Source organism: Gossypium hirsutum, chromosome A09, assembly GCF_007990345.1.
Source record: "Gossypium hirsutum isolate 1008001.06 chromosome A09, Gossypium_hirsutum_v2.1, whole genome shotgun sequence".
Lineage (NCBI taxonomy): Eukaryota > Viridiplantae > Streptophyta > Magnoliopsida > Malvales > Malvaceae > Gossypium > Gossypium hirsutum.
In genome coordinates this window covers 61,554,114-61,580,507 of record NC_053432.1, presented here as the reverse complement: position 1 = coordinate 61,580,507, position 26,394 = coordinate 61,554,114, and the positions used below count along the sequence as shown (strand labels likewise).

Sequence of the window (26,394 nt, the reverse complement as noted above, 5' to 3'; positions counted from 1 at the left end):
TAAACATAATACAACAAAAATTAAATCTTATTTATGCCATATGAACTTACCAGGGGTAAACAATAAAAGTAGAAGTGTCAGGGACTAATCAGTAAATTTCCCTTTTCCTCGATTACCTATCGGTTCTTGATCTATACAGTAATTTATTTCCAGTTATCAGTTCCAAACACTTTAAATAATCTCAGTTCATGTATATGCCATATTTTATTCATTTTTCACAATTTCCTTAAAGTTTTATCTTTTATTCAATTTAGTCCCTAACACCAAAACAAACATATTGTTCACATTTAAACCCCAAACTTTCAATCTGAATTTAATCTCATCCCAATACAGCCTTAAAGTATCTATATTTATAAGAATTTCATGCTAGTTTTAACATATTTTCATTTTAGTCCTTAAACTCAAAACTAACAAAAATAAATTTTCATAATAGTCCTATTTCATATTAAAACATCAAACTCAACTATTAATCATTTAAAAAGCTTTAAAAACAACAATGATCTTTTCAAAACTTTAAAAATTTTAAAATTTAGTACCGAGTTAATTAAATTAAATTACGCACATTTCAAAAATATAAAAATTATTAAAAACAGACATCTAGAGAACCTATATGCAAGGGGACTGAAAGCTTCAATTCAAAACAATCGCTTCTTCCTTTATGTTTGTGTATTCGGTGAAGACAACTAAAAATGGGAAAGAAGATAACTAAGTTTATTTTTTAACTTTATTATATTTATTATTTTAACATTAAAATAACATGCAAAATATAACAAAATATGCACCAACCGTCCCACTATTATAAAATGTGGTATTATTGCCATATTAAACTTCAGTCATTTCTTAATTAATTAATTTAACTAATAAAATTAGTAGTGATTAATTTTTAAGTACCTTAATTAGCCATATAATTACTAAAATTTTCAGACCAAATTTTAATTCATCTATATGACAGGTCCGTAAACATTTAATGAAAATATTTATAGGTTCAGTTTACAGAAACGAGGTCCTGACACATTATTTTCTAAAACCATTGACTTAAGGATTAAACCACTTGTACTTTAATTAATAGTTCAATTAGCAAAATTTATTAAATCAAAATTCATTATAGCATTATATTTGACTCATAAATATTATTTAATATTTACGGATTTACTTGTCTAAATGATGGTCCCAAAACCATTGTTTCCGACACTATTGAAAAACATGTTTATAGTTCAAGCCTGAGCTCGATCCATATTTTAGATAAACCTAATATTTTTACCCAAATCCTCTCAAATTTTAAGTAACTCGACTTATGAACAAGTTTGAGTGACACCAGCTCTGTAAACTGATTAAATAGATTTATAACAAAATTGTGAATACTTTGTATTATTTAAATTGTGGATAAAATTTTTATCCGAAATTCAAGTATAAAAATATCATAAATTAAGCGTAAATCAGGTATATTTAAAAATATTGTTAAATACTTATAATAAAAGTCAAAATTTTAAATGTGTAATTAATAACCAAATCTTCGTTTTAAAGTTAAAACAATATTATGAAAATAGATAAATGTAAAAAAGATGGCACGCTAGTCCAAGAAACCGCTTTTAACGTAATATAATATATAAAAATATCTCAATTCTCAACTGCTTTGGTATATTCGATTCGAATCGCCTAAAAGTTTTTTTTTAGTTTATTTATTCATTAAAATTAATCTTTAATATTTAATTTATTTATTTTTATAAAAATTAGTATTTTAATTTTTCAAATAAAAAAGAAAATTTGACTTAATTTAAGAATAAATTTATTTATTGATGATGATAATGATTATAGCAATAATTATAAGCAAAATCCCGGTAGCTACTGCATGGCCTAAAAAAAGGCCTATTGCAGTTGGCATTTTTCCAATGGCGGAAATGGTTTATGGATAACAAAATCTGTGAAGATGATGAATCCTTATATATCTGATTCTTTGGCGATAGATTTTTCAAAATTTTTCCCTTTGAATTCTCTTGTATTTTAGCCCACACGGGCATTTAAGCCCTCCCAAAAATTCCGCGTTATTTGTTGTCAACTTGCTTCACTTGAAAAAAAAAATCAATGTCAATTTCATCCCAAGAGATCTGCATTTTGCCTAACAAGAACAATCTGGTGATTTCAAAGGAACCCTTTTTTTCTTCCTTTGTAATTTACTCCTTTTTTTTTTGATTTTCTCATTGTTTTTTTCTTGCTTTTTTGTTTTTAGGCTTTGTTGCAAACTAATGGTATGCCAGGGAACTTATATAATATCTGTAGTAATCTCCCTGCTGCACCAACAAGATTGGAAAGGCTTCTTAGAGACAGGGAGTTGAGGAAGTACTCCAAGTGTTTGAATGATTGTGAAGCTGAGTTACCATCATCAACCCAAGATTGTTTTTCACCTGATCTTGAGACTTCAACTTGTTGGTTCAACGATGAAGAACTTTTAGAACCTGTTTCAGCATCAAGGTCTTTGAATGATGATGGCGAAAGACTCGATTTTCGAGCTTCAAAACAACGGCTTTTGGTGGTTGCTAATAGGTTGCCAGTCTCTGCAGTTAGGCATGGGGAAGATTCTTGGCAACTTGAGATGAGTGTTGGTGGCTTAGTCACTGCACTTCTTGGTAAACTCATCACATCAATAATTCAATTATGTTTTTTTTTCGGGTTTTTCCGGTTTTCAGTATAGTGCTTGCAGTGTTTATTGTAATTTTGTTATGAAGGTGTGAAGGAATTTGATACCAGATGGATTGGTTGGGCTGGCGTGAATGTCCCTGATGAAATTGGACAAAAGGCATTAGCTAAAGCTTTAGATGAAAAGGTCATATTAGAACAGAAAAATGAAGTTCATAATTGTTGTTAAAGAAATGCAAATCCATAATCTTGGAAAAATTTTAGTAGGGTTTATATGCTTAATTTTGTGCTTTAGTTAATGCAGAGGTGCATACCGGTATTTCTTGATGAAGAAGTTGTTCATCAATATTATAATGGATATTGTAACAACATATTATGGCCACTGTTCCACTATATCGGACTTCCGCAAGAAGACCGCCTTGCGACTACTCGGAGCTTTCAATCTCAGTTTGATGCTTATAAGAAAGCGAATCAGTTGTTTGCTGATGTCGTTAATGAACATTATGAGGAAGGGGATGTTGTTTGGTGCCATGATTACCACCTAATGTTCCTTCCAAAATGTCTAAAAGAACGGAACAGTAAAATGAAAGTCGGTTGGTTCCTTCATACTCCATTTCCTTCTTCGGAAATCCATAGGATGCTGCCATCTCGGTTGGAGCTGCTGAGGTCCGTTCTTGCTGCTGATTTAGTAGGGTAAGTTCATTTTGCTTCTGGCATTGTTTATGCAGATTCAGTTATCTTGTTTTTCATTCAGTGTTTATGTAAGGTAGGTTGCTTGGATATATGAATTTTGCTTAGATTGCATGCTGGATGAATGTATTTGAATTTCCACTAAATCTAGTATAGAAATGTACTTTGGGTTTGACTCTGTATGGAGCTTAAACATTCCTCAGGTTTTATTACCGCCCTTAATGAAAGCTTACTTTGAAGCACATGTTTTCCGGTTGCAAATCTTTCAATTGTTTTCCATTCTATTTCCTTGCAGCCAATGTGATACAAACTGTTATATTTGTTCTACCTGAACACTGGCAGTTACCTATAGGCCAGTTTGATTTTTATGCTAGTCTGGTACCTAACAGATAAAATGCACTCTACGTTTTGGAGTGATTATGCCGATTCTTGATTTGATAGGTTGATTCAATTTAACGTTTTGACATGCTTGGGAGTTGAGCAATGTCAAGATTTTTTTGTTTGAACTGCTGCAAAACTGCATTGTTAATTTTAACAGACTCCAGTATTACTCTGTGCATGTTAAAGTTCTCAAGTTCATTACTGTGGCAATATTTTCAATTTTTGGTTTGTTGACTTTCTAGCTTCCATACATACGACTATGCAAGGCATTTTGTTAGTGCTTGTACTCGTATTCTCGGGCTGGAGGGCACACCTGAAGGAGTAGAGGATCAAGGAAAGCTGACTCGCATTGCTGCAGTATGTCTTAGTTGTTCTCATTCTCTGTTTATTATCTAAAAAACTTCTAGTGCTTAGGTCTTTTAGCATTTGAAAACATTTATTCCTCATCACATCTACTATTTTTGTTGGATGGGATCTTGAAATTACAGTTTCCAGTAGGGATTGATTCTGAACGATTCATTAAAGCTCTTGAACTCCCTGAAGTACAAGATCACATGAAAGTACTGAAACAGAGGTTTGCAGGTCGAAAGGTAGGAATTGGTCAATTGGATTCTTTGCTTTTCTCCCTTAATTATCAGTTATGTTTGCGTAACATTCATTAGGCATTTTAAAATCTCATCTTTTGTTTCAAGGAAGCAACATTCAATCTGTTTTCTGAGTTACTTACAGTTAATGTTTAATAATTGAAAGGTAATGTTAGGCGTTGATCGGCTTGATATGATCAAGGGAATACCACAGAAGATTTTGGCATTTGAAAAATTCCTCGAGGAAAATCCCAATTGGCGTAATAAGGTGGTTCTCCTTCAAATTGCTGTCCCTACCAGGACCGATGTTCCTGAGTGTATGTTCCTCTGTATATATGTTTCTTCTTCCCGTTTGGTTACCTGAAATATTTCCTTTTTCAATGAGAACCACCACAGAAAATTGATTAACTAGCATCTCAAGATACTCTCATGTTGATTTGCCCTCTTATTGTGCCATGCTGTCTTTTATAACAATAGACTGTTGCATGTATTATGTAAACAGAAGATGCAGTGCCAATCTTCATATTCAGTAGATATTTTTTAATAACGAATCGATTTTGCATGAGTCAGTTATTGCATTTTTTACCAGAATGTCGTCTCATTTAATTTAGCTTTCTGATAATCGAAGGCTTTCTTAGTCCATTTTTGCCGCTCTTCCTCTACCCCGTTCTCAAAACCTTACATGTCTTACTTTCTTGATATAGATCAAAAGCTAACAAGCCAGGTTCATGAGATTGTGGGGCGCATTAATGGAAGATTTGGAAGCCTTACTGCTGTACCAATACATCATCTGGTTTGTCTATACCTTATTATCTGTTTCCATATATGATATGACTAAAGAATGAACTAAAGGTTACTGCTGGATTGGAAAGATTCAGACCAAAAAAGAAAGACATCTAAGCTTAATCTTATTTACTTTCTTCAACATATGTTACTTTCCAGAAATTCTAGAGGAAACTATGAAAATTTGAAGTGTGAAGTGGTTAAAAATTCTTATTGATAAATTATCACAGATTGTGTAAGGTACAGATATAGGACATTGGCTTGTGTTTGTAAAAATATAACTTATGCAAGGATGCACATGCAATGTGTGTGTGTTTCAATATTGCTGCATATATAGGTGAATAAATGCAATTTTAAGAATATGATCAATCAACAATGACCTAGATAGAACGCAATTCAAAGTTCAGTAAAAGTACCATGAAGGCCCCTGTACTAGGAGTCGGATTGCATTTTGTCTCCTGTATTTTAGATCAAAGAGTAAATTGATCATTCTGTTAAAAATTCCATCCACTTTTATGGTTAAAAATTGGTCCTTGTACCTTATGGAGGTACATGTGGTATGCCATGTGTTATTGTTTAATTATTCCATTAGCTACGTCAGTTTTTAATAGTATAAGTGGATGAAATTTTTAACAAAAATGACCATTCTGCTCTTTGATCTAAAGTAGAAGGACTAATTTGCCCATTTTTTTAGTAGAGGGGGCAAAATCAAATTGACTCCTAGTACAGGGGCCTCCATGGTACTTTTGCCTTCAAATTTCATATGGCATATTCCTTTTTAAAGGATAAGTAAAGCCTTTGTTTGCTTATATGAGCACCGTTTCATGCCAGTACGGCATACTGGATGCTTGTTTAATCAAGTAGAACCGTGAGGCTATACGGTCTTGGGAAGATTTTAGAATACTCCGATGAATATTGACTTCAAAATATGTGTTGGGAAGATATGCATATGACTTTAGTATGTGCCAAATGAATGTGAAATTTTATCAGGTTATATCATTGAATACACTACATGAATTTGTGAATACTGTAGATTTTGTTGCCAAGACAGACTTAAAGGAGGAGTACTAAACTTAAATAAACTCCATTCTTGTAGCCGTTGAATATGAAATATTTTCACCCTTTATAACTCTAATATGCCTCAATTTCTAAAGCGTTTTCCTTACTGCTTTGCAGGATCGTTCTCTTGATTTTCATGAATTATGTGCACTGTACGCTGTTACAGGTACCGACCTTTGTACTTTAATACCAATTAGAATCACTATTTTTGTTTGAAATGATAACTTGATTTTTATTCATGTCTGAACTCTTGGCAATTAACAAATCATGCAGATGTAGCTCTTGTGACATCTTTGAGGGATGGAATGAACCTCGTCAGCTATGAGTATGTTGCCTGCCAAGAGTCCAAGAAAGGGGTCCTTATACTAAGTGAGGTACTTAGATTGGATTTGGATTATACTTATGTAAGGGCTTTTCCGGATGTGTGTAATTTTCTTAAGAATGTCCCTGCACATATTCTAGTTTGCTGGGGCTGCTCAGTCTCTTGGTGCCGGAGCCATTTTGGTTAATCCATGGAATGTCACTGAAGTTGCTTCTTCCATTGGTTATGCTTTGAATATGCCAGCTGATGAAAGAGAAAAACGACACCACCATAACTTCAAGCATGTGATTTCACATACAGCTCAAGAATGGGCTGCAACTTTTGTAAGGTGGTGATCATAGCTTAGCGCTCATATTTTCTTTGATGAGAACTTGAGGGAGGGGGTGATTGGTGCTTATAATGTGAGATTAAAATTGAAATAAGACTTTCAGTTTTATGGTAAACTCTGAAGCTTTGTTTGTGCAGTGAACTTAATGTTACCATTGTTGAAGCTCAACTGAGGACAAGACAAATTCCCCCACCACTCCCAATTGAAGTTGCGGTTGATCGCTATTCATGTTCGAATAATCGATTGCTCATATTGGTATTCTAATTTTCGTAGTCTCATCTTTCTTTATTTGACAATGTCGAAGGGGCCCTGCTTCTCTCGCTCTGTATCTCCAAACATTATAGGAAAAGAGAAAAACCACTTCTAATTTTCATTTTCGTAATCTCTCTTCCATGTTACAGGGATTTAATGCAACTTTAACTGAACCAGTGGATACCCTTGGAAGGAAGGACAGTCAAATTAATGAATGGGAGCCCAAGTTACGTCCAGATTTACAAGAACCTTTGAGAAAACTTTGTGATGATCCGAAGACAACAGTTCTTATCCTCAGTGGAAGCGCTAGAAATGTCCTGGATGATGTATTAAATCCTTAGTTTTGACTTGTTTCATTTTTTTCTTTAAAATGAAATCTCCGAACTCGTAATTTGCACTGCAGAACTTCAGTGATTACAACTTGTGGTTGGCAGCCGAAAATGGGATGTTTTTACGAGTTACAACGGGAGATTGGATGACGACAATGCCTGAAAACTTAAGTATGGAATGGGTGGATAGTGTTAAGGTACTTAACATTAGCTCGATAAAGCTCATAATATGTATGGAGTTCTGTGTTTAGACTTTCTGATGCTTACTTCTGTGTCTAGACTTTCTGATGCTTACTCTGATTTCAGAATGTATTTGAATATTTTACCGATAGAACTCCTCGATCTCAGTTTGAGGTCCGAGAGACTTCACTCATATGGAACTATAAATATTCAGGTCCTCATCTGAGCCTCTTTTTAGCACAGATAATCACTTGATTTTATGTTGGTTTCTTGCGTTTATTAATTTTTCTTCTGAACAACTTAATGAAAAAAATGCTAGATGTTGAGTTTGGAAGACTTCAAGCGAGAGATCTGTTGCAGCATCTTTGGACTGGTCCGATCTCTAACGCATCTCTCGATGTTGTCCAAGGTAGACGGTCTGTTGAGGTTAGATCAGTCGCTGTTACAAAGGTATGCTTTAGTGGTATTATTCACTCTTGGATCACAAGTTACCTCATTTCATGCTTTAATGTATATATAGGGTGCCGCAATCGATCGAATCCTCGGAGAAATAGTTCATAACAAAGGCATGAAAGAACCTATTGATTACGTCCTATGTATCGGTCACTTTCTCACTAAGGTGCGTTTTCGATCACCAACTTTTAGCTGTTTTCCTTTCTTCCAAAGTTTTCCTATATAAGGGAATAATATGAACTTGGAGAACCAACTCTCCAATACAGGATAGGATTTAGCCTCAAACTAATGAAAAATTGATTGCATTGATTGATAAACTTCGAAAACTGAAACTATATGATGATCTGCAATTGGTTCAGGATGAAGACATTTATACATTTTTCGAGCCAGAGCTTCCCTCAGAAGTCCCGGCTTCGGTAAGACCCCAAGTACCAACACAAGTTAGGACATCCACCGCTGGGTCGAGGGCAGCTTTCCTTCTGAAACAAAATTCTATGTCGGCTGTAGAACAGAACAAGAGCTATTCCATAGATGGAGATACGTTGCACTTGATGGTGACCGATCGAATATCGTTTCAAGAGGGTTCTTCAGTGCTTGATCTTCAGGCCAACGATTACTTTTCTTGCTCTGTTGCAAGGAAAAGATCAAACTCGCGCTACCGCCTTCAATCATCTGATGAAGTTGTGACACTCTTGAGAGAACTAGCAGATCATCGTTGATGGTAAAAACCCGAGATTTAAAGCATATTCTTCGATCGTATCATATTTATTGTTATTGCAGACATAGTAGTTGTTATCGGTCATCTACAGTATATCATGGGATATATACCTAGATGGATTTTACATTAGACGTAGCAAAGTTCAAAGATTAGTTTTATATATTTAGTAGTAAAAGTTCTTTTTGAAAATAATAAATTTCCTTTTTTTTCATAATAAAATTTTATTCTTTTGCAATAATATATACATATATAATAGCCAATTAAAACTTTGAATTTGATTCGATAATACTCAATTAAATATATTTGTTTATATGTAAAAAGTTAGAATTTAAATATTTAAAAAATTCTTTTATTATATTTTAAAAGCAATATGTATGCTTAAAATAAAGAATGCTCAATTAAATTCACTAGCCATTATAATAAATATTAAAGGCTAAATTCTACTGTTAGTCCCTGAACTTGTATAGAATTTGAGAATTGGTCTCTGTACTTATAATAAACATTAAATGCTCTTAATTTTTCAATTTAAAAAAAATCTTAGTCTAATAATTATTATTGCGAGTAGTTTTTGTCAAAATTTGTCAAGTTAATATATATCTATTTTCAATCATATGACACAAGTTGACAAACTTATCTTCTGTATCTTATGAATAGGGAGTTTGCTTTGAAATCATTCGCCCTGCACCCACCCTGAGTATATGCTTCAACAGGAATCACGTACACAAGGGTAGATTGATACAATATAAACCTCTCGTAAAATGCTCTCCCATAACCTAATAGATAAAGTACATCACATGACTTTGGCACTGGACATTCTAAAAATAGGTATTATCAGGTTGGGTGAATTCAATAATAGATGCATAGCAGCATTCTAGCTTTCCTTCTCCTTCCAGGACCTATCTAAAAGAGAATTTAGTTTTTTTCGATTATGAATACTTGAATAGGGCGAACCACTTAGTAGATACCTTTACTTCGGAACAAAACAATTAGAATAGAATTAGGCTCGGTCAATTGGAATATGTATTATCCATATATTATCTACTATTTTAATAATTGAATTGAGATTTTTAAATAAAAAAATAAGACTATTTTTAACTTTTTTTTAATATAGACTAAATCTCAAAATTTGTCAAAGTCTAGGGGCTAATAGAAAATTTTTACCAATATTGAAATACTTGCTTGAATTTTTAAAAGTAATCGAACGGAATGGAATGGAATTAATTTTTATTTATAATTGCTCTCTCCCATTGCTGAGTACTATTTGAAAATTGTTTGCTTTGTTCTTCGGTTTTAGTGACAGTTCTTATGAACAAAAGTACTGTCAAAATCTCGCGCGCTTTTATTCAAAAACCCAAACAATCAAATACTCTTTTTCAGTATCTCAATCTTCCTTCGGAATCTTTCACTACAATTTCTTGTAATGCAAATTCTCATTCCCCCAAATATAAATTTTTACTCTCCGATCACCTAAAGAACCGAAGATTGGATGAAGCTCGTGAGGTTTTAAACAAAATCCCATTCCCTGGGGTGCATTTATACACCATGATGATCGACGGGTATGCGTTGAATCATCGGCTTGACGATGCAATTCAACTGTTCGAGAAAATGCCGGTGAGAGATACCGTTTCGTGGAATTCAATGATTAAAGGGTGTTTGAATGGCGGGGATTTAATTACGGCCAAGAAGCTTTTCGATGAAATGCCTGGACGGAATGTTGTTTCTTGGACGACAATGGTAAATGGGTATTTGCAGTTTGGGAAAATCGAGGTGGCTGAGAGGTTGTTTTTTGAGATGCCTGTGAAGGATGTTGCGGCGTGGAATTCAATGATTTATGGGTATTTGAAGTCTGGGAGAGTTGATGAGGCGGTTAATTTGTTTAGAAAGATGCCATCTAGGAATGTAATTTCATGGACTTCAATGATTGATGGGTTGGATTATAATGGAAGAAATGATGAAGCTTTAATTTTTTATAAAAAGATGGTGGGTTTTGGTGTTAAGCTGAGTTCAAACACGCTTTCTTGCGTGTTGAAAGCTTGTGCAAATGTCATGGCTTTGCATTTGGGTGTTCAAACTCATTGCCAAGTAGTTAAATTGGGGTTTTCTTTTGATGAATTTATATGTACTTCGCTTTTAACTTTTTATGCAAACTGCAAGCAAATGGAAAATGCTTGCAAGGTTTTCAATGAGCAACTGCATGGGAATGTGGTAAAATGGACAGCTCTTTTGACTGGTTATGGCTTGAACCATAAGCATGAATCTGCATTGATGGTTTTTGGAGACATGATACGAATGGCTGTCCTCCCAAATCAATCATCTTTCACTAGTGCTTTGAATTCGTGCAGTGGATTAGAGGCTCTAGACAAGGGTAAAGAGATCCATGCTGTGTCTGTCAAGCTAGGTCTGGACTCTGATGTATTTGTTGGTAATTCTCTAATTGTAATGTATACTGTATGTGGGAGTATTAATGATGCTGTAGCTGCATTTAGTAATATTGGTGAGAAAAATGTTAGTCTCATGGAACTCCATTATTGTTGGATCTGCAAAGCATGGTCAAGGTAAGTTGGTTCTCACACTCTTTAGCCGGATGATACGTGATGAAGTTGATCCGGATGAGATTTCATTCACGGGGTTGCTCTCTGCTTGCAGCCATTCTGGGATGTTGCAAAAAGCTAGATGCTTTTTTGAGTATATTAGTCGATATAAATCCACTGCGATAAAGCTTCAGCACTATGTTTGTATGGTTGATGTCCTCGGTAGATGTGGTAAATTGGAAGAAGCAGAGGGGCTAATTAAAAATATGCAGGTAAAACCGAATTCTATAGTATGGCTAGCTTTGCTTAGTGCTTGTAGGGTGCATTCTAACTTAGGAGTGGCTGAAAGGGCTGCAAAATCGATCCTTGATCTTGAACCGAATTGCAGTGCTGCCTATGTTTTGTTGTCAAATATATATGCTTCTGCCGGTAAATGGAGTGATGTCTCAAGAATGAGAGTAAGGATGAAACAAGCAGGGATCATGAAACAACTAGGTTGCAGCTGGGTTATTTTGAGGGGAGTGCGACATGAGTTTGTTTGTGCAGATAGGTCTCACCCTCTTAGTGAAAAAATATATCAAAAGCTGGACTGGTTGGGAGGGAAGTTGAAGGAGTTTGGGTATGTTCCAGATGAGAGTTTTGCCCTGCATGATGTGGAGGATGAACAGAAGCAAGAGATGTTGTTGTATCACAGTGAGAGGCTTGCTGTTGCATTCGGATTGGTGACTACCGCAGAGGGCAGCACAATAACAGTGATGAAGAATCTTCGTGCATGTGGCGATTGTCACAGTGGCATTAAGCTCATAGCTAAGATCGTTGGGCGTGAAATCATTGTAAGAGATTCTACACGCTTTCATCACTTCCGAAATGGGATGTGCTCTTGTGGGGATTATTGGTAGCAAATTACAAGGGTTGCCTTGCTAATAACATTTTGATCGTTCACTGAAGTTAAAGCTGATTCTTTTCATTTCCAACCCCCTTGGACCAACCTCAACAGCCAAGAGCTAAAGCTCAAGTGGAAAAAGAAGGTAGTGACCAAGAAGAGCAAGTCTTTGCAGTCTCTTACTCATCTGCCAAAAGAAAAGCCATAAAATGGTGGCTAATAGACAGTGGCTGCACCAACCACATAACCCATGATGTTGCTATTTTCAAGAACATTGACAGAAGCTTCAAAATAAGGGTGAAAGTTGGAAATAGACATTTCATCAAAGCTGAAGGGAAAGGAGATGTGCTGATTGACACTCATATAGGTACCAAATTTGTTTCAAATGTCTTGTTTGTGCCTGAAATTGATAGAAACTTGCTTAGTATAACTCAGCTGCTTGAAAAGGGCTATTCAGTAGTATTTAAAGGCAAAGAATGCTTGATCAGTGATCCAAGTGGATCCAAACTTATGTCAGTGACTATAGCTGACAGAAGCTTTGTGGTGGATTGAAACAAGAGCTCAAACAGTGCCTACACAGTTGTTTTAGATGAGTCCAAGCTATGGCACAAAAGGCTGGGCCATGCCATCTACAAGTCATTGGTTCTGATGACCAAAGGAGACTTGGTTGAAAACTACTCCAAATCAATTGAGAAAGAAGAAGTCTGTGAAGTATGTCAGTTAGGGAAGCAAGCCAAATTGCCATTCCCTTCAAACAAAGCCTGGAAAGCCTTTGAAATGTTGCAGCTAGTTCACACTGATGTGTATGGCCCTATGAAGACACTGTCTTTGAATGACAGTATGTATTTTATCCTGTTCATTGATGATTACTTGAGGTATTGTTGGATTTGCTTCCTAAAGCACAAGTTAGAAGTGGCATTAGTGTTTTGAAAGTTCAAAACTGCAGTAGAAACATAAACAGGTTGCAAGTTGAAGACCTAAATGTCAGACAATGGTACTGAATACACTTCAGCAAGGTTTCAAGGCTTTTGTGATGAAGCAAGTATCAAGCACCAGCTCACCAACATCTACACACCTCAACAAAATGGTGTTAGTGAAAGAAAGAATAGAAGCTTGAGGGATATGGCAAGATGTCTGTTGTTTAAGAGGAATTTGCCCAAGACCTTATGGGATGAAGCAGTTAACACTGCTGTATATCTTCAAAACAGACTACCAACCAAGGCTTTAGTTTAGAAAATTCCATTTGAGGATGGTTTGGATTCAAAACATCACTAGCTCACCTGAGAGTATTTGGATGTACATGCTATACTCATATTCCAGTAGTAAAGAGAGACAAGCTATCCAAGAAGGCTCAACCTGCCATATTGGTGGGCTACAGCAATTTTAAGAAGGGCTATAGGATCTTGGATCCTTCAACCAATAGAATGTTTGTAAGCAGGGATGTTGTATTTGATGAGAAAACAAACTAGAATTGGGATAAAAATGAACTAGAAACTGCTGCTGAAGACCTGGTGACAGATCAGACTAAAGCTGATCAAAATGATCCTGAAATGGATATTAATAATGAACCAGTCAGGGGAACTAGACCATTGGTTGAGATATATGCAAGAGCAGATGTGATTACTATTGAACCAGGTTGTTTTGAAGAGGCTGAAGCTTATCAATGATGGAAATAGGCCATGCTTGATGAAATGAGTATGATAGAAAAAAACAAGACCTGAGAGCTAGTTGCAAGTGTTGGTGCAAGAGGCAGCAACAAAAGAGAGAACAAGAGCACAGAACATGAAGCAAGGTGCAAGAAGCATTTTTACTTGCTCACAAATGTGCAGCAAGGGAGCTAATGGCTGATAGCTCATTCAGCTCATTCATTCAACTAGAAAAAACATACATTTATAGTCAAATACATCACCAAATAGTCAACTAACCCCACTAATCAGCATTGGGACTATTAAAACATTGCTTGTACACATAAACAAGCCACCTAAACTAGTCATTCAACACCTAATGCATCAAGTTGTCATCAACTTGTCCATTTTAAACTAGATTAATTAGAATGAAACTAAAGAGAAACCTTGCTGTTACAGCAAGCATATGTGCTGCAGCATGTCATCAAGCTGCATGCACTTCAACCACAAAATGTAACAGCAGCATGGTTGGCCAATTTCCAATACTCCTCCTTGGACTCCATGCTGCAAATACCAGTCATTCATCAAGTTTTTTGAACTTGGCAGCTCTTAGATGCTTTGATTCAAGTTGACCAATTCATTTTCTTCTTGCACAAACAGTTCGTGAGTATAGTTGCTTGCCTTCATTCTGCCATTTTGGCTTGCAATTCGACAGGCTCACACTTTGCTTACTGTCTTCAAGAGGCTTGCAACTATACAACACGCATTGAGCTTCCACATGTTGCTAAGCTCACACCTTTGACAGACTCACATCTTTGCATATTGTCTTCAACAAGTGTCTTCATCAGGCTCGCACTTTGCTAAGCTTGCAGCTTTGACATCTTGCTAAGCTTGCACATTTGGAAAGCTCACACCTTTCCTTTAAACTCCTCCTTCAGCTTATTCAAGCTAGTTTGGGGATCTTATAAGTTTGAGCCGATATTATCTTCTCTACAAGCAGTCCTTAATGACTTGCTTGTGCTTTGACAGCTTCTTTCTTTTCAACAAGCAGGGGAAGCAAAATCAATGGTCCCGTAAGACATAGGCTCATGATACCAATTGTTGGTGCAAGAGGCAGCAACAAAAGAGAGAACAAGAGCACAGAACATGAAGCAAGGTGCAAGAAGCATTTTTACTTGCTCACAAATGTGCAGCAAGGGAGCTAATGGCTGATAGCTCATTCAGCTCATTCATTCAACTAGAAAAAACATACATTTATAGTCAAATACATCACCAAATAGTCAACTAACCCCACTAATCAGCATTGGGACTATTAAAACATTGCTTGTACACATAAACAAACCACCTAAACTAGTCATTCAACACCTAATGCATCAAGTTGTCATCAACTTGTCCATTTTAAACTAGATTAATTAGAATGAAACTAAAGAGAAACCTTGCTGTTACAGCAAGCATATGTGCTGCAGCATGTCATCAAGCTGCATGCACTTCAACCACAAAATGTAACAGCAGCATGGTTGGCCAATTTCCAATAGCAAGACTAGCCAACAAAAAGGTCATTAGAGTGAAGTGGGTGTTTCGATCCAAGCACAATGCTGATGGAACTCTGAACAAGCTGAAAGCAAGGCTGGTCATAAAGGGATTCAGTCAAAAGTATGGTATAAATTACTTTGAAACCTTTGCACCAGTAACCAGACTAGACACAATCAGGCTGCTGGTTGCCTTGGCTACACAAAAGCAGTGAAAAATTCATCAACTAGATGTAAAGTCAGCTTTCTTTAATGGTTTTCTTGAAGAGGAGATTTATGTTGAGCAGCCTGAAGGCTTCAAAATAGTTGACAAGGAAGATAGTGTCTACAGGTTGAATAAGGCATTGTATGGCTTAAAACAGACACCAAGAGCCTGGTATGATAGAATCGATAGCTACTTGGCTAGCTTGGCTAGCTTGGGGTTCAAAAAAAGCATCATTGAGCTTACTTTGTATGTGAAGATAGAAGGTGTTGAAACACAGCTCATAGTGTCCTTGTATGTTGATGATCTACTGGTAACAGGAAGCAACAATACCATGCTAGCTGATTTCAAAGAAAAAATGGAAAAGATGTTCCAGATGTCTGATTTGGGACAAACGTCCTACTTCCTTGGCAAGGAAGTGTCTCAAACTGAACAAAGGATCTTATTAAGTCAAAAGGCTTTTGCCTTAAAGATTCTGAACAAATTCTCCATGCTGAATTGCAAAGCAACAAACACACTAGTTGCTGTTGGAGAGAAGCTATTGAGCCAAGGTGATTTTAAAAAGATTTGTGAAACAACCCACGGGAGTTTGGTTGGATGTTTGCTCCATTTAATTGCCACTAGACTAGATATTATGTTTGCTATGAGTTTGCTATCTAGATTCATGCACTGTTGCATTGAGAAGCATTTACAAGCCACCAAAAGGGTTCTTAGGTACATCAAAGGTACACTGAGCTTTAGAATGAAGTTCACCAAGGCTAAAAGCATGAAACTAGTTGGTTATGCTGATAGTGGTTGGGCCAGATCAGTAGATGACATGAAGAGCACCATAGGGTATCTATTTACCCTTAGATCAGCCATCTTTTGTTAGAGTTCGAAGAAGCAAAATGTTGTTGCTCAATTAACTGCTGAAGCAAAATATGTAGCAACTACTAGTGCTGTTAACCAAGCCATTTGGCTAAGGAAATTGATGATCGACTTGAATCTACACCAAAGGGAAGTAACAGAGATCAATTGTGACAATAAATCTACTGTTGCAATTGAAAAGAATCCTGTATTCCATGGGAGAACAAAGCATTTCAAAATTAAGTTTCATTTTGTTAGGGAGATGGAACAGGCTCAAGAAGTGAAACTGATTCATTATAGTTTTGAGGATGAGCTTGCTGATATCTTAACCAAGCCCCTTAGTGTGTCGAGGTTCATCCATTTGAGAGCTAAAATGGGAGTATGCAACATGCAAGCTATTGAGGAGTGCTGAAGTTGGCCTGCATGCAACACATGATGCAGACAAGAACCATAGAACCATGCAGATGCTGCTGAAGTTGATGCAGCTGTTCAATTTCAGTTTATTTTGTTACTTCAGGTGATGTTTTGTAACTTAGTTAAATTAGAATTAGAACCAAGTTGTTAATGTACTTGATGTATTTTTGCTAACATTTGAGCTGATAAATCAGCTTTACCAAGTTTGCAAGTTTAGTTTATCAAGTTTCAATGTAATTAGTGGTAGTAGGTAGATGTTTAGATGAAATTTGTTTATTTTTTGATCAACCTATTGACTGATATATGTAATGGCATTATACCTCAATTTGAAGTTAATGAAAATACACATTTTCTTCTTCATTTTTATGGCTTTCACTTAAGCAAATAACTTAAGCTTCATATCTGATTTATGTTGTTTGCTTAACAAGCATCAAGCCTTCAAGCTCAAGTTTCTGTCTTTGTAATTCATCATCATTCTTAGTTCCAACAACTTTTGGCAATTAACAAATTATGCAGATGTAGCTCTTGTGACATCTTTGAGGGATGGAATGAACTTTGCCAGCTATGAGTTTGTTGCTTGCCAAGCATCCAACAAAGATGGAGCTGTCTGATTTGGATTATACATATGTTTAGGGATTTTTCCAGATGTGTAAACCTTAAAGCTTAAATTTTCATAAGAACGTCTCTGCATATTTTCCAGTTTGCTGGGGCTACTCAGTTTCTTGGTGGTGGAGCTATTCTGGTTAATCCGTGGAATGTCACTGGAGTTTCTGGTGAAAAAGAAATTGTCACTACCATAACTTCATGCATGTGACTTCACATACATCTTAAGAATGGGCCACATCGTTTATAAGGTGGTGGTCATAGCTTAGTACTCATATTATCTTCTATGAAAACTCGAGGGATGGATACACTAGTGCTTATAATGCTAGAGAAAGATAGAAAGAAGACCTTTCTCGCAACTCTTTCCCATTGTTTTTTTTCTTTTTTTAATTAGAAAAATGGAACACCAAAACTTTTCTTTTCAAAATCTTGGAATTTAAGTTGTCAAATTGGAGAAAGATTGCATGGTTTCCCTTTTTTATGCATATCTCTTGTTTCAATTTTATGGTAAACCTTGAAGCTTTCCCTTTGTAGTGAACTTAATGAAACCATTGTTGAAGCTCAATCGAGGACAAGACAAATTCAACCATCACTCCCTATTGAAGTTACGGTTGATCGTTACACACTTTTGAATAATCAATTGCACATATTGGTATGCTAACTTTTGTAGTGCTTCTTTATTTGAAAATGTTGAAAAGGCCCTGCTTCTCTTGCTCTCTATCTCTGAACATTATAGGGGAAGAGAAAAACTGCTCCTAGCGTGCATTTTCATTTTTGTAATCAGCCTGCCATGTTATAGGGATTTAATGCAACTTTAACTGAACCACTGGATACCCCTGGGAAGAAGGGCAATCAAATTAAAGAATTGGAGCCTAAGTTACATCTGTATTTACGAAAACCTTTTGAGGAAGCTTTGTGATGACCCGAAGACAACAGTTCTTGTCCTCGATCGAAGCAATAGGAATGTCCTCAAAATTTTATGAATCTTTATTTTCAACTTATTGCATTTTTTTCTTTAAAACAAAATCTCTGAACTTGTAATATGCACTGCAGAACTTCGGTGGTTACAACTTATGGTTGGCAACCAAAAATGGGATGTTTTTACATGTTACAACAGGAAAATGAATGATGACTACGCCTGAATATACAAGTATCGAATGTGTGAATAATGTTAAGGTACATAACATAAGTTTGATAAAGCTCGTAATCTGTATGAAATTCTTCTGGCTCTAGACTTTCTGATGCTTACTTGTGATTTCAGCAGTATTTGAGTATTTTACTGAAAGAACTCATCGATCTCATTTTGAGCACCTGGAAACATCGCTCATATGGGACTATAGATATTCAGGTCCTTATTAATAGACCCTTCTATTTAGCGCAAACAATCACTTTAATTTATGTTGTTTCTTGCTTTTACCGACTTATCTTCTAAACAACTAAATAAAAGAGTGTAGATGTCGAGTTTGGAAGACTTCAAGCAAAAGATCTATTGATGCATCTTTGGATTTTTCTGATCTCTAACTTATCTTTCGATGTTGTCCAAGGTAGTTGGTCCAATGTTTTTAGATCCATTATGCTTTCATGGTACTATAAGCTCATCTGCTATTCAATCATGACCACAAGTTGTCTCATATCATGCTTTAATGTATATATAGGGTGGGAAAATCGATCAAATCTTCAGAGAAATAGTTCATATAACAAAGGCATAAAAGAACCCATCAATTATGTGCTGTACGAGGAAATATGAGTTTGGAAAATAAATGTGTTATAGGGTTTATCCTCAAACTAATGAAAAATTGTGTTGAGTTTTTAATCACAAAACAAGAACAAAAGAACTAGAATTTGTGTTGAAAGATAAAAACAGAAGCAAAAACAGATGTTGAAGGAGAAAAGAAGTTGACTTATCTCATTACATTTTTTAGCAATAAAAATTTGTACATATAGTTTTATTACATTGAAAGAACAATAAATTTTTTCTTGTGCAAGTGAACAAGCTGTAACATCATCTTAATGATAACGTAGGACCTGTCTAAAACTACTAAGTACTTGACTAACTTTATCTAGTCAAAAAATTTCTGTCAAATCAAATACAGGTCGCTTGTTACAAAAAAGTATTTCATTTGGATATTCTGCAATTGGTTTAGGATGAAGACATTTATACATTTTTTTGAGCTAGAATATCCTTCAAAAGTCCCAGCTTCAGTATCACCCCAAGAACCAACATTAGTCGGGACATCTGCTGCCAGATCGACTGCAGCTCACCTTAAGAGACAACGTTCAATGTTGACTATAAAAGGGAACAAGAGCTATTCCTAGTTGCAGCTATGTTTCAATCAACAGTGGCTGATCAAATGTCATTACAGGAGGTTTCAATCCCGACTTTGTTAACACCCTAAGTACCAACACCAGTCAGGACATCCATTGTCAGATCAAGGGCAGCTCACCTTAAGAAACAATGTTCTGTGTCGACTATACAAGGGAACAAGAGCTATTCCATAGTTTGAGTTTATTCGATTTCTTATATTTGAATTTGATTTTTTGTTTGGTTTTATGTTTGATATTTGTGCTTTGAATTAAAAAAATTAATATAAAAAAGTTAAAAATTAATAGTGCTTGAATTTATTCATTTAATGATTGGAGTTTAAATTGAAGTGAATTTAATTAAAATTTTTGCATGAATTTTATTGAGTTAAAATCGATTGGTTGCTTTGTTCTTCCATTTTTAGTGATAGTTCTTATGCACAAAAGTAATGTTGAAATTTGACGCCTATTTTTCAAAAGTCCAAACAATCAAGTTACCCTTTTCAGAATCTCAGTCTTTCATTACAGTTTCTGCTGGATTTTTTTATGAAGAAAGGATTGAAACTGAAGCAAAAAAGATTAAAAAAATGGAGAAAGATCAGCTTGTGATCAATTGTTTCATTTAAGAAAAAGCCGATACAATGTTTACAAGAACAAGTGAGCTTAAATAAGCTAATAATAATAATAATAATACAAATCAGCTTAATCTTGTAAGTTGATTCATACAACTTGCTTCCTCATTGGTTGAATTTAGTCTAATCAACACCCAAAATGTCTTATCAAAAATCATCACTGTTTCAGTGCAAGTTGGCAACTTGCAGAGTAAGGAGCTCACATGTGTGGGTTCGTCTGACAGAGCTCACACCTTTAGTGACGTTGCAGGTTTGGTGAGCTCGTATGATTGGATGAGCTTGCAATCTTAGTGAGCTCGCACATTTGAAGAACTCACAGATTTTTAGGAGCTCACAGTTTTGCGATCAGGGTTTGCCAACTCATGGATGGTCACTTCGCAACACTCCTCATTGACCTCCATGTTGTTGCAAACCCCAATACCATTATGTAGCTTTTCAAACTTCATTTTCTCAAGGGTTTTTGTTAGAATGTCAGCTAATTGATCTTGTGAACTGTAATGAACCAAAGTTACTTCCTTGGTTTGTTCCAATTCTCTCACAAAGTGATACTTGATTTTGAAGTGTTTTGCTCTTCCATGGAACACTGGATTTTTTTGCAATTGCAACAGCAGAGTAATTATCACATTTAATCTCTATTGCTTCTTCTTGTTTCAAATTTAAATCATCTAGCAGTTTCCTTAACCAAATAGCTTGATTCACAATTGTTGAGGCTGCAACATACTCAACTTCAGTAGTTGACTATGCCACTGTTTCTTACTTCTTCAAGCTCCAACAGAACATGCTTGATCCTAAAGTAAAGAAATAACCTGAGGTACTTTTCATGTCTTCAGTAGACCGAGCCTAATCACTATCTGAATACCCAAGTAGTTTGACTTTTTCTGTCTTCACAAATCTTACTCCATGACTTAGAGTTCCTCTTATGTATCATAGACCTTTTTTTGCTACTTTGTAGTGGTTCACATTGCAGCAATGCATGAATCTTGATAACAGATTTACAGCAAACATTATGTCAGATCTGGATACTATCAAGTAAAGTAGACGTCCCACCAAGCTTCTGTGGCTTTCTTCATCAACCTTCTCAGCATTTTCATTGCTTGTGAGTTTCTCACCTTGAGTAATAGGGGTGCCCCCAGGTTTACAATTCTCTATATTCTATCTTCGTATAATTTTTGTTGCGAACCTCTTCTGGTTTATGAAGATTGCATCGCAAGCTTGATTCACCTCCAAACCAAGAAAGCATGTCATTTCATCTAAGTCTTGAATACAAGTATTGGTTCATTGTTGCTGTCAATCACAAGTAAATCATCACCATATACCAATTTTCTTCACATATAATGTGGGCTCGTTGATGCTTCTTTCAAAATCCATCTCCATCAGATGACTGTCAATTCTTTCATACCATTCTTTTGGTGATTGTTTCAAGCCATATAATGCTTTGTTTAGTTTGTACACTTTGGCCTCGCTCCCAGGTACTGTGAACCCTTGAGGTTACTCAACATAAATTTTTTCCTTTAGAAATCCATTTAAGAAGACTAACTTTACATCCATTTGATGTATCCTCTAACCCTTTTGAACTAAAAAAGTTATTAGCAGCCCTATGGTGTCTAACCTCACAACAGGGCAAAGGTTTCAATGAAGTTCACTCCATATTACTGGCTAAACCCTTTCACAACCAACCTTGCTTTATATCTATTGACTGATCCATTAGGATTCATTTTGATTTTGAACACTCACTTAACTCCAATCACTTTCTTGTGAACTAGTCTATCCACAAGTTCCCATGTTTCATTTTTGTTAATCATGTTATCTTTCATAGTTGTTAGCCATTCATCTTCTTGAGCAACTTCTTCAAAAGTGATTGGTTCTAGTTTCGTCAAATTACACCATTGATAAATTTCAGTGATGGACCTAGTTCCTCTCACTGGTTGTTCATCGACTGGATCGTTTTCAGTTTGGTCTCTTGTAACACCCCAAACCTAGCCTAGACGTTATGACCGAATCTGGCGATGTCACATGGAATGGGTTTTAGAAACTACTAACACAATAAAACTATTTCGAATGTGCTAACTCTATTTGCATAGAATTATTATCAAAACAGTCATTCCTGTTTAGTTAACTTGCCTTAAAAATGTTTAAAAGCGGAAGCTTATGAAAAATCATTATAATTAAGTAAAACCGTTCATAGTTTGAGAAAACATTTGCTTTCAGTAAAATCCTGGTTTTTATCAGGTTTTGCAGTTGTAAGTTCATAAACACTGTAAAAATCCAATTTTAACCAAAACAGTCCATAAAGTCCCAATTACAAAAGAAATACCCAACAATTTAAAATGAAACCATAAATCAAAAGTGACACATTTTTAAAAGAGTGGTCACCGTCGAGTCCATCGCTGCACCGATCCGCCTAACTCTGTGGATTACTTGTACAGAACAGATAGAAGAAAGGGTGAGTTTATGTAAACTCAGTGTATATCCCTACAAAATTAAGTAGGCACATATACAGAATAACCGATATCAGTCAGATACAGTCTTGGGCCTAAGTCCATTACAAATTTAGATGCAAATTTGGGCCTTAACCCATCTCAGATACAAATACGGATATGCAGTCAGATACAGAAATCAGGACTCTACCCCTAGCCTCCACACACCATCTCCGACCATCTTTACACACCATATGAGGTTTAAAACACCCACCTAGCCCTACAAACCATGCTGTATTGAATGCGGAAGTATCAGATATATTGCAGCTGAACTGCCAGATAATAGGTGTAAACGCTTCTCAAAACACTTCCTCCAAAATATATATCATCCCCAACCCCAAAATAGATACAATAAATGCAGAATCAGACTTACAGAATAACCATGCTTACATGCTTAATTACAGATAAAGATTTATGAAACGGGTCAGTCAGATATGATAATAGCATGCTCAGAATACAATATCAGTCATACAGATCATACAAGTTAAGGTCTAAGTACCCCTTATTGGTTCCAAGGTAGGCTCACAGACGTTTGGGACAACCCGTGCCACCCTTGGAAAGATTTCGATTAAATGACTTACACGCCTATGTGGCTAGCCCGTGTGGCCCACACAGTCACACCCTGGCCATCACATGGCCGTATTTTCTGCACGGCCTGGCGTTATAGATCACACGGCCGTGTCGTCGCACACGACCTACCACACAGCCGTGAGGCGTTGACAGAGGGGTTTTTCAGCTTTCACCAAATCCCACTTTTCTGTATTTTGGTACACATCTGGTACTGTTTCGCAATGAAAATACCCCCAGTCTCCTGAAACCTAAAATTGATCCATTAAAACCCAAATCAGTCACTTAATTCAACACTTAGTCATAACTTTAACGAGATAGACAAACCTTTATCCCTAAAAATCTTTACCTACGACCGAATGATGGCAATTCCACGCACTTCAACACCGTTTGGAAGAGCTTCAGCCCCTTAATCCTTCCCTAACACAAAACAACCCCCTTCAATAACAATATACTAACCAACGTAAATAATCATGTTATCCTTACTTACCAGAAAACCCGAAGAACACTAATAAAAATAAGACCCTACGAGCAACGCACAGAAAAGTGATAGAGACGAAAAGGAAGAACGGATAAGGAGAAACTAGCAAAAGGGGAAAATCGGTAGAGAGGTGGAAAAGGAATGGAACGTCAGAATTGGGGAAGAAAACCGAAAAAATTCAAAAAAGGAAAAATAAAATCCATATTTGACAACCCATCCCTTAATTATCTCCAATATCCTACTACTCAGAATTCTAATTCCATCCAAACTCTCTCACAGAATTAAACAAAAACAAATACACTCGCTCACGCTGGGCTTTAAACACAAGACCTCCACACAACACACAGACTCCCTTACCACTCAAACCAACAGGCTCATTCTAATATAGTACTACAGGCAAATTAATAGAAGCCCATTGAACAGAGATAGGGCTTCATTCCAAAAATAAAAAATGCTAAGGCTTGAACTTAGGACCTCACACACACACCCAGAACACTTAACCACTAAAGCAAATACACAATTGTGTCAAAAAATAGCAGAAACAAAAATATAAGATTTGAGGCATTACACCACCACCCCTTAAAAGAAATTTTAACCTCAAAATTTACCTGGTCAGAACAGATGAGGATACTGCTGATGCATCGAGTCCTCAGGTTCCCACGTGGCCCCCTCAATGCTATGATTCTGCCAGAGAACCTTCACTAAAAGGATAGACTTCCTCTTCAGAACCTTAACGTCTCGCTCTAGAATATGGACCCACTCGTCCTCAAAGGTCGAATCTGGCCTAACCTCGATATCCTCAACAGAGACTATGATGGATTAGATCAGTACCGCCTCAACATCGAGACGTAAAACACATCATGAATATGGTCTAACTCAGGAGGTAACTCTAACTGGTAAGCAACCGGTCCCACTTGTTTCAGAATTCGATACGGCCCAATAAACCCTGGGCTCAACTTGCCTATATGACTGAATCTCAGAACCTTCTTCCATGTAAAGACCTTAAGAAACACGAAGTCCCCGACTGAATACTCAATCTCACACCTCTTTAGATCTGCATAAGACGTTTGTCTATCAGAAGCTGCTTTTAGATGATCCCGAATCAGCCTAATCTTATCCTCAGTCTCAGAAACTAATTTAGGACCCAAAACTCGTTGTTTACCCAACTCAGTCCAAAATAAAGGAGTATGACACTTACGACCATACAGAGCCTCGTAAGGTGCCATCTGAATACTCGACTGAAAACTGTTATTGTAAGCAAACTCGGCTAGCGTCAGATAATCCTCCCAACTACCTAGTAAATCAATATAACAACTTCAAAGCATATCCTTTAGTATCTGAATCACCCTCTCAGATTGACCATCGGTCTGGAGATGGAACGTAGTACTGAAGTCCAACCTCGAACCCAAAGTCTCGTGCATCTTTTTCCAGAACCGATAAGTGAAGCGAGGATTTCTATCGGAGCTTGTACCTAATCAGCCCTCAATGGCCACTCTCGAATACGGTGCTCTAAAGACCCACATCTTAGACAGGCCTTAATCCTCCTCCAACACTTACCTGAATGGCGTCTACCACAATCACTGTATGGCTGTAACCCTATCGAGAAATAGAAGAAATAGAGGCCCGCATTCTAACTGGCCAATTGGACTAGCCTGTTTCTCAGGTCTCTGTACAGAACTCGAGGGCTTCGAATCCCTCTTGTTCTTGCCTCTCTCACGGTCTCTGTTTTGGCGCTCTGCATGCCTAACATCCTCAACCATATTTGCCTTCTCTACTAGAATCGCGAACTCCCTCTGCGAAGCTATCAGAACCCTCAGATTATCCCTTAGGCCGTCTTCAAACCTAATACATCTCTCATACTTCGATGCCACTATACCTCGAACATAGTGGCTCAACCTCAGAAATCCAGCCTCATATTTGGCCACAGATTGATCACCTTGCATGAGGTTTAGAAACTCACGCCTGCGAGCATCAACATAGCTGGCTCCTACGTATTTGCTCTGAAATGTAGTCTTAAAGAACTACCAAGTCAGACGGTCAGGCTGAGTGCCCTCCTTAACTGTCAACCACTACTGATATGCTTAATTGTGAAGTAAGGAGACTGCACCCTTCAATTCTGCTCGAGGTTATACTCTAGGTCATCCATAATTCTCTCCGTGGCCTCCAGCCAATACTCGGCCACATTATGGGCAACTCCTATGACACTGCTAAATAACTCAACTCCATTAGACCAGAGTCGTTCAGTTACCGACCCTCGGCCTCCAGATCCAGAATTGGGCTCAGCGACCCTCTCTAATATTCTCAGCATGGCTTGAGACAGCGCGTCGTCCCCAGCCGATCGACTCTGAGACCCAGTCCCAATTGCAAGTGACACTGGTGTCTTACTAGTGTCCAGATTCGGCATACTGCCCAGATACGAGGACTCAGCTCGAGCCCCCTACGGCCTCTACCACGGCCTCGAATGCCATGTCCATGGATACCTCATGCGTTCATTGTGACATAGAAGTTTTATCTACATTAAAAATTTTATTCATCAGTTTTGATATTTATTAACAGATGTTTTATGCATAGAGTATCAGAAATTCAGAGT

General features: G+C 36.6%; 1 protein-coding gene and 2 pseudogenes across 4 annotated transcripts; all 3 read left to right on the top strand.

Moving 5' to 3' along the window:
* Positions 1–1,804: 1,804 nt before the first annotated feature.
* Positions 1,805–8,927, top strand: LOC121206088 (alpha,alpha-trehalose-phosphate synthase [UDP-forming] 1). 4 transcript variants are annotated; one of them, XM_041076323.1, is made up of 18 exons: positions 1,805–2,133; positions 2,228–2,624; positions 2,724–2,821; positions 2,939–3,327; positions 3,948–4,062; positions 4,194–4,295; positions 4,456–4,606; positions 4,994–5,082; positions 6,249–6,297; positions 6,405–6,505; positions 6,594–6,781; positions 6,919–7,036; positions 7,183–7,359; positions 7,437–7,559; positions 7,669–7,756; positions 7,862–7,992; positions 8,063–8,161; positions 8,355–8,927. In XM_041076323.1, the coding sequence occupies exons 1-18, from the start codon at positions 2,083–2,085 to the stop codon at positions 8,712–8,714; spliced, it is 2,826 nt and encodes a 941-aa protein (XP_040932257.1). In that variant the 5' UTR covers positions 1,805–2,082; the 3' UTR covers positions 8,715–8,927. The 4 variants fall into 4 exon arrangements, with proteins under 4 accessions (XP_040932257.1, XP_040932260.1, XP_040932258.1 ...); XM_041076326.1 differs by having other exon boundaries at positions 1,835–2,133; positions 7,862–7,968; XM_041076324.1 differs by having other exon boundaries at positions 1,835–2,133; positions 2,930–3,327; positions 7,862–7,968.
* A 1,043-nt stretch (positions 8,928–9,970) lies between these two features.
* Positions 9,971–15,045, top strand: LOC121206087 (pentatricopeptide repeat-containing protein At5g46460, mitochondrial-like; annotated as a pseudogene).
* Positions 15,046–16,787: 1,742 nt separating this feature from the next.
* On the top strand, positions 16,788–19,662 carry LOC107943277 (alpha,alpha-trehalose-phosphate synthase [UDP-forming] 1-like; annotated as a pseudogene).
* Positions 19,663–26,394: the final 6,732 nt, after the last annotated feature.